This window comes from Eurosta solidaginis, chromosome 4, assembly GCF_040869045.1.
Source record: "Eurosta solidaginis isolate ZX-2024a chromosome 4, ASM4086904v1, whole genome shotgun sequence".
In the NCBI taxonomy this organism is placed as follows: Eukaryota; Metazoa; Arthropoda; class Insecta; order Diptera; family Tephritidae; genus Eurosta; species Eurosta solidaginis.
This window is the reverse complement of record NC_090322.1, coordinates 121553246-121567740: the sequence shown is the minus strand read 5'-3', so window position 1 is coordinate 121567740 and position 14495 is coordinate 121553246. Positions and strand designations below refer to the sequence as shown.

The following is a 14495-nucleotide window of genomic DNA, read 5'->3' as shown; positions in this document are numbered from 1 at the left end:
GACCACCCAGATAATTTGCGGTCCACCTTTTAAGACATGGGGGAAGGGTAGACCCTTCCAGGCCCTGCAGTAACGAGCCATGGTTGACCGTATCAAAAGCTTTTGATAGGTCTAGCGCTACGAGTACTGTGCATTCCGCTCACACTTATAGGATGTGAGCATATCACTGTTCTGCTCACACACGTCACAATGCGCGTTAAATGGCGGCCATATTTTTGGTCATTTCACTCTACATTTTCCAGTCATTTGACAATCATTTTTACTGTGGTTTTACCATTTATATAACCGCCATATAACTTGAATTTTACCTGCTGATTTACTTTACCTGGAGCAGCCACATGAATAAAATACCAACCAAATAAATTGAATTTTCAATATTTATTTTTAAATATAATAACCAAACATAACATATGATATAAGAATATATGAGGCCCCTAGATGCAAAACCAGATATGTATTTAAAAATTTTAAAATATTTAAATTTCGACAATATTTCCTAGCCAACATTCTAAACCCCGTTATTGAAAATTCATAGCAATTTTAAAAATTTCAGCTTTTTTGTGCTTTTCTAAGTTTTTAATATCATGGATTCATCTGGTTTTGCATCTTGGAGCCTCATATATATATGAAATTGCAACTTAAATTAATACATTTAATATAAAAAGGCAGTAAGTACTTTAATAATAACATAAAAATATATTAATTGCTTTGAGCTATATTGCTGCTGCAGCTAACTTTATATTTGGACAATTCAGAAGTGTGTTATATTCATGTAAAATTTGAGTTGTTTCCATGGTTGCGAATAAAAAATTTGATTATTTGAATCAATTTAAGTCTACAACTTAAAGCTTAGTAGAAATTCAGATTAGGTTTACCCTTTTTTCAGATCAAGAATATTCAAAGGTGTCGTGGAATCCGATTGCTGTCGTAATTGAATTTGAAAGTAATAAAGTAAAGTAAAATATGAATTTAAAAATGTAGGACTAGTAATTGAGTCAGACTTATTATTGTTCTAATTCTAATCATTCAAGCAATAATTCTGCAACCCTTAGCAGAAGTATTGATTGGTTTCAAATCTAATTCCAACAGCAATCGTAACCGACATTCTTTGTTATATATGTACATGAAATTGTAACTTAAATTAATACAGTTCATATAAAGAAAAGTAAGTATTTTAATAATAAATAAACTCGCCTTATTGGTTTTTATTTTCCAATTGAAATCTTTTACAAGCGAACAGAAAATAATTTTAAGCTTTAGAAAAAACTGCAATTATTTGAATAATCTACAACTTAAAGTTTAGTAGAAATTCAGATTAGGTTTACTCTTTTTTCAGATCAAGAATATTCAAAGGTCATGGAATCCGATTGCTGTCGTAATTGATGAACTTAAAAATGTACTACTAGTAATTGAGTCAGACTTATTATTGTTCTAAATCTAATCATTCAAGCAATAATTCTGCAACCCATAGCAGGAGTATTGATTGGTTTCAAATCTAATTCCGACAGCAATCGTATCACATCCCTTATTATATATGTACATGAAATTGCAACTTAAATTAATACTGTTGATATAAAGAAAAGTAAGTACTTTAATAATAAATAAACTCTCTTAATTGGGTTCAATTGAAATCTTTTCCTGTGCAAGCACATCGCTAACCTGTGTTGGCAAAAGATATGATTATACTGTCTTCGATAGATAGTCGGACGAGCCGCTACTCGGCGATGTAGAGATGACCGTTGTGTCGGTGGCAGCAGTTACAACAGCAGTTTCTAACTTGCACCATCCGTACAGTGTGATTAATGCTTCACTGCCTATTCCAATTGCTTGGCGCCAGCAATTTTTGCTGTTTGTAAAGCTTTAGCTGTAATGCAAATATATAGATGGGTTAAAGTGGTTTTCGTATGTTATTCAACAACTCACCCTATACCATCATCACAGCCTTCTCATCGATTTTGAATATGTGTACTGTTTCAGTATTCAGACCCAGTTCGTTTGATGCAATATTTTCGATTTGATGAATATGTATACTATCCGTCAGGCAGACAATTAGGTGCGTTCGATTCATTCATATACTGTGGGTATTTGAGCCGTAGACGCAATTGATATATTGTAACATTTGTAAACAGTTGGGTTTCTCTGCTGTCACCATCACCACTAGAGAGCTATTGAAGAAACGCTCGACCAAGATATGTTGCGATTTACGCGCATAGATTTTTTCCTCCTTGTCACAGTTATTGATGGAGAAAATGCGAAAGCCAATACGGAAATGGAACTGTGGAGGAAGAAACATTTTATAAAATTTAATAAAATCAATAAATGATAGTTGTGTTAAAATGGGGTAAAGTATCGTATGTTAAAGTATAGCAAAGTTTGAATAGGTCTCATTCTTCATTCTTAGAAACATGTACGAAGGTACCTCGTAAGATATTAAAAATCCTCAACGCTTTTTTGCAATAACTTAAAAAAAACTCATATTCATCAAATTTCTGTTTAACTTCTACATATCAATAGCTACCTTTACCACCAGAAGGACTCACTATTGCTTCTACACCTATGCTATTGTTTCCTACACCGCCCACTCAGCATTTAGGTGATTCAATTTTAAATTTCCCTACATATCAATACAATTTGATTACTCTTTCTGACTAAATAATGAGCTATCATACAACTGAACAAAAGAAATAATCAAATATGAATACTTTTGATGATGAAAAACTAAAAAGCATTTTTCGATCACTTTTTGGAAACATTTTTGAAGTCCTTTAATGACTAAATTTTAATATTTCATAAAAACCAACAAAACGAATAATCAAATATGCTTACTTTTGATGATCAAAAACTGAATATAGTTTTTCAATCACATTTTGTAATCACATTTCTCCCCTTCAGCTTCCCAGAAAATACATAGGTTGTGAGCTATTTGAACCCCAGGTAAGTCAAACTACCTTGACATGCCTTGATACGGCTTCAACATCCCGTATCGTATCCGTATTTTAAGATGCAGACGATAATGCTGATGTTGGATGTTGTAGTCGCAGGTGTATATCGGTCAAGTTTGTTTGCGAGTTAGCTGTGGTTCGAAAAGCTCACTTTCGCATGTTTTCTTCCCCTGATGAAATAAGATTATTATGTAGTATCCTATTTTGAATGAGATATGAAGAATAAATGCATTATAATGGCATTCAAAAATGATTCAAAAATCTCAACCAAAACGATTGAAATATATTCACGAATATGATCAGAAAATGACTGGGAAAAGCAGTCAAATATTACTCTAAAACTATTAAAGCTCAATTTTACAATGATATCAAATATGAATAAAAACCGTTTCGAAATGGGAATCATAAATGACTGTTTAAGAATAATCACATTTATGGTACATTTTTCTCCCGACGATACGTTAATTTTCGAACAGAAAATGCTTTTAAATTTGAACGTTTTTAATCATCTTGGGGTATGATATTTAAATATTTTTTGATCAAAATTTTCAAAAAATGCTGGTTGGGCGATGCGCTTTGTAATAAAATAAACAGCTATCTCCCCAATCTCTCCAGTTTTGTCGCCTCGCGAAACCTGATATTGTAACCAAGCAAATCATCGGTGATCTTATTTAAAACATGGCCGCGCCAAATGTCGACCATATGACATTACCCTACCGACTGTCTTACACCTTAAAATTTTGGGTGTGACTTTCATCAGGATCTACATTTTGGTGAGCACGCAGCCGCAATTGTTCCGAGAATTCAGAGCCGTACCAAAATCCTCAAATCCCTCGCTGGCAGTACCTGGGGAAAGGATAAAGAAACGCTCATGACTACACACAAAGCAATTAGCCAGCCGATTAAGTGCTATGCGTCACCCATATGGTCGCCAAGCCTAAAAATTACCCACTGGAAAAAGCTACAGGCCTGCCAAAATACTGCTCTCAGAATTGCCACGGGCTGTCTTCTTATGTCCCCAGAACACCATCTGCATAATGAGGCGAGAATACTCCCCATCAGGGAGAGAAATGAGATGCTGACCAAACAGTTCCTGTTGAATACCCAGAAACCTGAGCATCCCAACAGACATCTGATTGGTCAACCAGCACCGCCTAGGGGCCTAAGGAGTCATCTCCGTAAGCATTTTGAGGAAATACGGCTCCTGAGAACCCAGCCGTATGAAGCGAAAAAACACAAGCAGGTCCTTGGTGAACTCCATAAACAAGCGTCGGACCTTTATGCTAGGAATTGCCCGGTGAATCCAGTACTCAAAGAAAAGTATCCAAACCTCGCGGAAGAGGAACGCATACTCCCCAGAGAAAAGCGAGTCACTCTAGCTCAACTTCGTTCTGGATACTGTAACAGGTTAAACTCTTACCTATCCAGAATCAACCCCGACATACAAAATGTATGCCCCGCTTGCAATGTGTCCCCACATGACACCAACCATCTCTTTAATTGTAATGTGGAACCAACGCCTCTAACACCCCTTTCATTATGGTCCCCCCTGTCGAAACAGCAAGTTTCCTTGGACTCCCGTTAGAGGATATTGATGATAATTTCTGATCGGTCGAACCTATTGGATGGGGCGAAGCACTGCTACAATAACAACGTGTGAAAGATGGTTGCATCATTCGTTTGTTGCTCCCTGTTGCTTTGCTTATATTTTTTTCTCAATTTTAAACAAATTCGCAACAATAACTAAACTTTTAATTTGTTAACAAAAATAGAAATGCGCAACAAAATTTCAATTGGCAAATCAGCTGACTTCGAAGATTCGAAATTCCTATTCCCCAATTATTGTTCTCTCTCGGAGAAAAGAATCGGAGGAATTTTTCTGCGGTGCTATTAAGGCTCGAGTAATTTTTTTTTTAGCTCGAATAGGATAGATGGGGACTTTTAATTTTAATATTTTTATGGTAAACTAGAGGTCCTCACTAAAATTTGGCTTTGTAGTAATTTTTGTTATTTTAATTGTCTAAATTAGCCGTTCTAATATTAAAATCGCCACTCTCAATAAAAATCAGAAAACAAGTATGAAAAAGTTGTTAACGTTACAGTGCTTATGGATTCATTTTAAGAATAATAATAATAATAATAATAATTTATTTATTTACGGTCTTTAAGACCTAGTTCAAGGTAAAAAAAAAATATATATATATATAAATAAATTGTATACATTACATGCTTAATGACTTACAGTATAAAAATAATTTTGCTTTAAACTTATTAACATTTTCACAGTCTTTTATCGCATTTGGTAATTCATTGTACATTTTATAACCTATATATTCTAAAGTCTTCTTCGCGAACTCCGTTCTTACTCTAGGCAGTCTTATATTTCCGCTGCTTCTAGTTCCATAGTTATGTATTTCATGATTAAAATGTATTCTCCCGTTGAGATAATTCGGTGTTATTCCTAATTTCATATGATGTATAAATTTCAATGTGAAATAATATATCGACTGTTTTACACTGAGCCAGTTTAACATATTTAGCATTGTAGTTTTTGGTGTTCTAAGCGAACATTTTAAAATTAATCGCATTGCCTTGTTTTGTTGTATCTGCAGTTTTTTTATTTGTGTGTCATTTGCTAATAGCAGGATTGTTGGACAATAGATAAAGTGCGGTTCAATAATTGATCGATACACTAATAATTTGTGTCGTTGACTAATATATTTACAAGTTCTGTACATAAAACCAATTTTTTTTGCAATTTTGTTTTCTAAATAACTTATGTGTTCTCCAAATCTAAGGTTTTTGTCGATCCAGACTCCTAGGTATTTGATCTTGTCTACTTGCTGAATTTCAACATTTCTTATCTTCAGAGTAATATTGCTAAGGTTATTGGCACCCATAATGCTTTGATTTTTGCAAAATATCATACTTTTGGTTTTATCCACGTTCACTTTCAACTTTCTTTGCATTAAAAGAAAAAAGTTTTGTTAAGTGAATGTTTTTAGCGACCTTTTTATATGTAAATATGTTGAACTTTAGCTGGCTCGAGGTCAATAAAACTACGTTGAATAAAACCACAGGTTTTTTAACTAATTTATTCCAATATATTTCGGTTATTCCGCGATAACCGTTCTCAAGGATCTGTGTATAAATGTGATATAAACAATTTTCTTATTACCAAAAACAGTCAAAACATAAACAATATTTGTATATATGTACATACATTTCTTTTCACGTCTTTATAACTTGACGCGGAGCTTAACACTGTCTATTTGATCGTTAGTAAATGAGCAACGCCATCGGTATCCGTTTTGTAGTTTAACCGAATGTCTGGTGGAGTGTTAATTATATGTAACATTTCTAGTGTAAATCGTTTGTTGTAGTGTTGTTCTTGTTGTAATATTGTTACTTTTTCGAAGTTGGGGGAGTGGCCGCTACTTGCACAGTGTGCCATAAGTGCAGTTTTTTGTGTATTTGAATGATGGCACTGTTTAACGTCGCATTTGTGTTGTGCTAGTCTGGTTTTTAACTTTGATTTCGTTGTGCCAATATACATACTTTTGCAAGGTTCTTGGTTATTGCCGTTACATGGAATTTTATAAATTACATTACTTTTTTCTAATTGAGGTATTTTTGACTTAGTTTTGTTGAACATGGTTTTCAGAGTGTTGGTTGGCTTATGGGCTATTCTTACTTTTTCTTTATCATAACAATCTGACTTCGCTAGTCGTTCTGATAAATGAGGTACATAAGTGACGGATTTGAAAATTTTTTTATGGGTTTCACGGTCTTGTTGATTTTTTGTAAATTTGGCTCTTTTTAATAGTGTTTTATCATGTTTTCCGGAAATTCGTTGTCTTTTAACAGTAATTTTGCTTCTTTTTAATCTCATTGTGGTAAACTTCGTCTGTTATCTGCAACATACGTCGTATACAGCCCATTGCTGTATTTATTATCATCGTTTTGGGATGTTTCGAATGAAAGTTGATGATTCGTCTGGATGCTGTTGCTTTTCTATACCACTTTAGTTTTAGCTGATTTCCTCTGCGGATTATAATAGAGTCAAGGTACGGCAGTGAGTTTTCTTCTTCAAGTTCTATCGTGAATTTAATATTTCTGTCAAACGAATTTAATATGTTTAGCGTATTTTGTACTTCATCCTCCCGTATGATCGCAAATAAATCATCGACATATTTGGTTAATATTCTTGGTTTACGGCTTAGCTTTTCCATCGTTTTGTTGAGCAATTCTTCCATTATGATATCCGCTATGACTGGGGATGCCGGGGATCCCATTGGCATTCCTTTCAATTGTGTATATACCGTGTCATTAAATTTGAAGTATCTAGTTTCTTCAATGCAAAATTTAAGTATTTCCATGAAAATTTGTTTGGGTATATTTGTGTTCTTTTAGAACCGCCCATTTTTCTCGAATTATGTCTAATGCTACCAGCATACCAACAAATTTAGAAAATTCTTCTAAGCGGGGTCGCCCCTCGGCAGTGTCTGGCAAGCGCTCCGATTGTATTTCTGCCATGAAAAGCTCTCAGTGAAAACTCATCTGCCTTGCAGATGCCGTTCGGAGTCGGCATAAAACATGTAGGTCCCGTCCGGCCAATTTGTAGGGAAAAATCGAGAGGAGCACGACGCAAATTGGAAGAGAAGCTCGGCCTTAGATCTCTTCGGAGGTTATCGCGCCTTACATTTATTTTTCGGCCATAACCGTTTAGACGGTTAAGCGCCAATTAAGTAAGTAAGTAAGTAAGTAATTAACACTCCACCAGACATTCGGCTAAACTACAAAACGGATACCGATGGCGTTGCTCACTTGTTTCGTCATTTACTAACGATCAAATAGACAGTGTTAAGCTCCGCGTCAAGTTATAAAGACGTGAAAAGAAATGTATGTACATATATACAAATATTGTTTATGTTTTGACTGTTTTTGGTAATAAGAAAATTGTTTATATCACATTTATACACAGATCCTTGAGAACGGTTATCGCGGAATAACCGAAATATATTGGAATAAATTAATTAAAAAACCTGTGGTTTTATTCAACGTAGTTTTATTGACCTCGAGCCAGCTAAAGTTCAACATATTTGTTAAGCATATTTTTAAAAAGGAAAGGAAATGAAAGGTCGGTAAAAATGAGACTTACCATATATTCATATCGGCTGCTGAGTGGAATATCACCAAATCTCGGCTGCCGTTTCAAAAACTTCCTTTCTCAGAATTCGCCCTATCTTAGAATTTGTTTCATAAACACTCCAGCTATTGTCAAAATGTGTTGTATTTGAGCTCAGATCGGTCATTTTTGAAGCCAAATCTGAGTTAGGGCATTCTTCAACCGAATTCTGTGATAGGGCTTTTATAATATACGGGGTTATTCAAATGTTTTCTGAGAAAGGTGCTTTTCGAAACGGCACCCGAGACCGGGTGATATTGTTGTAGCAGTGCTTCGCCCCACCTAACTGCTACAACAACAACCGGGTGATATTCCAATCAGCGGGCGATATGGATATAAGGTTTTATTTAGTTGTCCCATTTTTACTGAGCTTTTGTTTTTGTGTCTTTCGTTTTACGGAATGTTTAGATATAAGTTTTTTTTATTAACTTTTAAAATAAATCCATTTTTAACTGCCGGCCGTTCAAACGCTGAACCCTATTGTATATTCTTACGATTTCAATGAGAATGATTTCCCACACTCTGAGCACGAGTATGGTCGCTCGCCGGTATGCATACGTATATGGCGCTTTAGCTTAGATGAAGCTGTAAAATCTGTGAATTAACGATCAGTAAAATTAATATCATTTACAATCACACTGTCTTATAAACCTTTACCCTTGTTGCAGAAATTGCACGTATATTTTCGTTTGGGTTTTGGCGGCTGCTGAATTTTAGTGGCCAAATTTTGCTTTAATTTAGCCTCCTCCTCCTTTAAGGCTGTCATATTTCGCTCCCGCGTTTCTGGATCTTTGTCTTTGTGCGTAGTTAAATGCGTACGTAACTCCGTAAAGTGAGGAAAAGTTGATGGGCAAAACTCACATCTATGAATATTTTTGCCCAGATGTGTACGTAAATGCGACAGCACTGGACCGCTTACAGCAAAGGTGCATTCGCAGTATCCGCATTTGTATGGTTTTCCACTGGTATGAGTACGTATATGACGGCGTAGATTTAGAGCGTAGGTAAAGCTTTTTAACGGAACCAAAATGAAAAGTTGAAATAAATTAAGGTACGTTAAGATGATGTCGGTATTATAACTTACCGCCTTTTACAAAAATTTACATTTATGCGGCTTTTCATTACTATGAATTGGTTTGTGTGTTTTTAAATGCAATACCACAATATTTTTACCACAAATATCGCACGGTTGTCGCTTGATCCCTTCATGAGTTTCTTTGTGTTTGACCAGGGCAGGATTGTTAGTATATCTCAGTGGACAGTAGGGACATACGTAAGGCTTATCTTCACAGTTATTGAGACGATGCATTCGAAGGTGCCTGTATATTATATAGATAATAAAGTAAAACAAGTATATAATTTATTATCTCACGTAAAAATGTATTGAATTTATGCTCAGATATGGCGTTTTGAAATTCTGAAAAATATCGGGAGTGGTGTCAAACGACGCGTATTGACCTCCACAAACAATAATCTGAAGACAGACAATTTTGTGGTTGTTGTAATGTTGTTGTACACAGGAAAACATTTTGTGTATAAAGAGTTTTTGCATGGATTTAATTGTGATTTTGCAGGCGGACCTCACATAGGCAGAATTAGTCAGTTGTGCTACCAGAAGTTTATTTTACGACCAAATTGAAAAATCCTATCAAAAACCAGGACCTATGTTATAAAACAACTCCGTCCTCTTGGCAAATACTAGAAGTTTTCTAGGATTTATACCACTTGTTGCTTTTATATCTAACAGCTGTATAACTCTTAATAGCTGGGATTTTAGCCTGACAAGCGCAGGGTACAAGCACAAAACGTGTTCAATCATTTCCTCCTCCTACCCGCACTTCCTACATCTGCTAGCACTGACCAAGCCTAATTTAAAGGCATGTGACGCCAGAAAGCAGTGACCAGTCAGAATACCAGTCATGAGTCTACAGGCGTCCCTTTTTAATGATATAAGCAACTTTGTTTGTCTAAGGTTGTAAGACCTACACATAATCTTCGACACTTTACAGCCCCGTGCTTGGATCCGCGCCTTTCCTGCGGGTAGATCATGTGTACCTCTCGCATTCTCTTAATCAGGCAATTAACATATAAAGGTAATTCTTTATTTTAGCGCCCAATAATGTAAGTCAAGAATAAAATAACTTCTGAAACAGGTAGAACAAGTAAGGGTGTCTAAGTTCGGGTGTAACCGAACATGAGCTTCAATTGTACATTTCATTTCAGATGAATTGCTTTTCTACATAATTTTAATTAGTTCTTGACGAGCCATAATGTAAACGGTTTACTTGAGCTGGCCGGTCAAAGCACTTCATATAGGGTGTATGTGTCCGTAATGTTACCAGAATCGGTGTGATGACCAAACGGAAAAGCCCGATTGGCAAATACTAGAAGTTTTCAAGGTAACAACTAAAATCCTGCCTCTACGTCTGATAACTATGCTTCCTCGAGGGAACGGAGCCTTAGCTACGCGCGCGCAAGAAACGAACGCATGCACTAAGCATGAAACCCCCGGAGGGAATGTCCTCGTAAACACTCGCCTCATGAGCCTCAAGTCTTCTTTCTTCAGAGGCAAGAGCAACTTTGTTAGTCTAATATGATAAGGAGTGCAAATGCCTGATTTGAAGGCCTTCTTACATGAGTTAAGAAATCTATTCATTTAAAAAGTTAAGAAAATGGAGAGGAAAAAGGTAAGAATATTTTTGTTAAGTCCTGATGTGTGTCATGCGTTAAGGGGCCGAATAGTCACCGATAGAATACGATAAAGAAAATTACCTTCAATCACACGTTCACATCGTGCCGAACACGAACAAAGTAGTAGGAGCACGTACATATCGCTCATTTACTTCAATAGTGTCATAACTCAAAAAACATGACTTTTGAGTTAATAACATATAAACATACCCAATATCATAATCTATGTTGTATAAAAAAATCTTTGTGATCAGTTAAAACTTTACCACGTGCTATAACAATGAAAATAAGCCTTTATATGGGCAACATATGGCAGTTAAAATCTTTGAATGGCTCTCCTGGAAAATTGTGTTTTTACTATTGAAGTAAATGAGCGATATGTTATTATGCGAGCCCATATTTTTACGTAACAGTCCAACGATCACGGATGTTACGGCTTTATTTGAGGTTGTTGTTGTATTAACGGTAAAGACACCCCCAAAGGTTTGGGCGAGTGTTATCGATATGGATCCGGCACGTTACGTAAAAAACGCAGTCAGCAGCTTTAACCCCGACGTCGACAGTATGACATCATCCATGACATCATAATAAAAAATTTGGGTAATTCTTTACTTTAGCTCACAACTGCTAAAACTCGTCTAAAAATATCGGGAGAGGTGTCAAAAGACCCAGGATCACGAATCTGAAAGCGGAAATTGGAAATTGGAAATTTTATTTCGTTTCGGAGATATTTGCAAACAAAATTAAAAATTTTCATGTGGTTATTGTAATTTTGATGATTTTGTGGTACCCACAAGAAAAACTGTGGGTAAAAGTGTTTTGCGCGGATATAGTTTGGGTCTCCAAACGGGTGTTGGACCCACCCAGGGTAATTTTTTATAAGCGCGGCCGAAGGGCGCCAATGCAGAAAGGTGTTCTGCACAAAAATACTATGGATCCCACCTCCGGTTGCGGAACGCTCCGTGGCCATTTTGCGGTTTTTTTGAAATATCTTGTGACAGAAATTAAATTCTTAATTTCCGCTCTCGGATTCGTGGTCCAGGGATCAAAACGCGTCTTTTGAACCCTCTCCCGATATTTTTGACAGTTGTGAGCTAAAGTAAAGAATTACCAAAATTTGTATAACAATTATTATCTGGTTTATTTTTGTTGATACCTTTTCACATTTTTCCATGTCACGACACGCCATATAAATTGTGGCTCCACGTTTAGCTAGTTCCCGGGCTGTCTCCTTTCCTATGCTGGTATTTGCTCTAGTAATAAGAACAACTTTCCCTAACGCCGTCGTACTCTTTCGATACTTCCCACCTTGCATATAGGATCTACACAGAGACAAATGGTATTAGTTCATACAGCTTATTTTTAAATATTTAAAATGTGCGTATTCATGATTACCTGATAAACCACAAGGCGGCGGCTGCAGTCAGTAGCCAAGCAATAGTTATTTGCTCCAATATGCCAATCATCCTGAAATCTTCATTATTACCGAATTATTAATGGTAATAGTCTAGTTGAGGGGTCGACTGCCAAAAATATCGAGAGGTGTCAAACGACGCGTCCTGACATCAGTATTAATAATACGAAGGCGGAGAATAAAAATTTTAACTCGTTCAAAAGATATTAACGAAAAAACGGAAACACTCCCTAAAACCTTCGAGTGTCTTTATCGCTACAACATCAACATCTTTAATGAGATATGGATAAACTTTTTAGCTGGCGAGCCACAGTTGCTTTTTGCTTTTTTCGGCGAATACGTAAATGTGTTTTCACGTTCCTGTAATGGTTTCACCACCATTTGGGTTTCGTTTACGGTTGGCGATAGATTACCCAGTTTTGTTGTAGGTTCAGCGGCTTGCATATACTGAATACCTTTTTTCATCATGTACTCAACTTCTTCCATGGTATCATTAAAGTGCAATGATTTTTCGGTACTCTCATTGAACAAACTACGATTTTCTTTATCATTTTCAAATGATTCTTCAAAGTCAATATAACTTTTGTTATGGTAATTACGGAGCATGCTTTCCGCATTTCGTGCTATTGGCTCTATTGCAATTTCCTTCTGTTGTTGTTCTTTCTCCTCTTTAATAAAGACACTTTTGTTTAAATTTCCGCCCGTTTCATCTGACTCATCATCCGACAACTCAATTACTCCTAAAGAATCATCAAAGGACGCGCTGAAAGATAGTTTTTCACTGCCATGCATATTTTTATTATCATTGGTGATAAGTTCAGTCACAGTTGCATGCTCATTTGCAGGGGGCTCTAGTGTGTTATCTAGGTTTATCAATATTATACTTTTTTCCAGTTCATGCGATTCTTCGGAGGACTCGCTTTGGGTATAATGTGAAACTTTCCTGGGTACACTTGTGCCTGTGGTGTCATGTGCTGTTTCATAAAAGCTTGTTGTCGCTGAAGTTTCACTACCTTTTTGAGCGCTTTGAAAGCTTATGTGTGATGATGCATCATCACCACCTAAAGAACTATTAGACTGATCTTCGCAATTTTCTTCTAGTATAGTAGATGGTCTGAGAAGTCTCACCATTTTCAAAGGTGAAGTTTGTAAAGTGGTATCGCCCACTATTGTGGAGTCCCACATTTTAGATGGCGCTTCAATATCTTCTAGGAGTGTTACATCAATACTTTTTAAAGGAGTTTCATTATCCAATTGATGCTGCTCCTGTACGCATAAGTCATGCAATAGACGTTGCAGTGATTGTGCTTCTTCATCTATTTCTTGTAGTTCTAACAGCAACGTTACTTTCGTGTTGATCCACATTCGCTACACGAGGAGCTGCGCGTGCTTCTAGCAAAGTGTGTAGATCCTCCTCTAAATCCAAGCTAAAGCGTTGGCAAGATACCGGCTCTTTAGCAAGCGTTGTAGCCTTTCTAAATGTGTTCGTGAATCGAGAAAAAAATGTTGAAGATATTGTTTGTATTAATTTTTAATAATAGGTATATATTACCATGCTAAAGTGATTTATCTTTTTAAAAGTAAAGTAATAAAGTTCTACAAGCTAGTAGCTACTTTTTAGTCAAAGATTTGGAAAATTTTCAAATTCTTATATAGTAAGCCAATTTACTCTACAGTATTTAAAACATCCATCTCCATGCTCACTCGAATGGCTCATCATAAACAAGCATACAATTTTAATGATATATTTATAAGCATTTACCGTTGCATGACAAGTAATTTCTTGACTTTTGCACGCCAAGCTTTATTTGCTTGAAATTTTTCCAATCCAGACATTTGTATTCAGGAAAATTGAAAAAGAGCAACAAACATCCAAGTTATATTTTGTTGAACCACAGCAGACAAGGCGCGCTAATCTTCCAGGGTTTTCGTTACGAAATATCTTTTCCAGATAAGCTTATACCACTTGAGCACGCTACGTTGTGTTATTATTGTATCCAATAGTTTCTTAAGGGTTGCCCCATCATTTGAAATTGTGACCTTACCACTGGAATCAACAATATGCTAACACCTAACTGCTACAACAACAACCGGGTGATATTCCAATCAGCGGGCGATATGGATATAAGGTTTTATTTAGTTGTCCCATTTTTACTGAGCTTTTGTTTTTGTGTCTTTCGTTTTACGGAATGTTTAGATATAAGTTTTTTTTTATTAACTTTTAAAATAAATCCATTTTTAACTGCCGGCCGTTCAAACG

The 14495-nt window shown here is 35.9% G+C and overlaps 1 protein-coding gene across 9 annotated transcripts; it reads right to left on the bottom strand.

Moving 5' to 3' along the window:
- Positions 1–439: 439 nt before the first annotated feature.
- On the bottom strand, positions 440–14341 carry LOC137250243 (zinc finger protein 1 homolog). 9 transcript variants are annotated; one of them, XM_067782699.1, is made up of 7 exons: positions 12217–14341; positions 11978–12143; positions 9215–9449; positions 8788–9140; positions 8625–8724; positions 1924–2275; positions 440–1864 (listed from the first exon to the last, which is right to left on the bottom strand). In XM_067782699.1, the coding sequence occupies exon 1, from the start codon at positions 13598–13600 to the stop codon at positions 12491–12493; it is 1110 nt and encodes a 369-aa protein (XP_067638800.1). In that variant the 5' UTR covers positions 13601–14341; the 3' UTR covers positions 440–1864; positions 1924–2275; positions 8625–8724; positions 8788–9140; positions 9215–9449; positions 11978–12143; positions 12217–12490. The 9 variants fall into 9 exon arrangements, with proteins under 9 accessions (XP_067638800.1, XP_067638802.1, XP_067638807.1 ...); XM_067782701.1 differs by having other exon boundaries at positions 1931–2275; XM_067782706.1 differs by having other exon boundaries at positions 11978–12129.
- Between the last annotated feature and the right edge of the window lie 154 nt (positions 14342–14495).

Coding starts and splice junctions, on each gene's coding strand:
- LOC137250243 (XM_067782699.1), bottom strand. CDS start 13,600: ATGTGGATCAACACGAAAGTAACGTTGCTGTTAGAACTACAAGAAATA.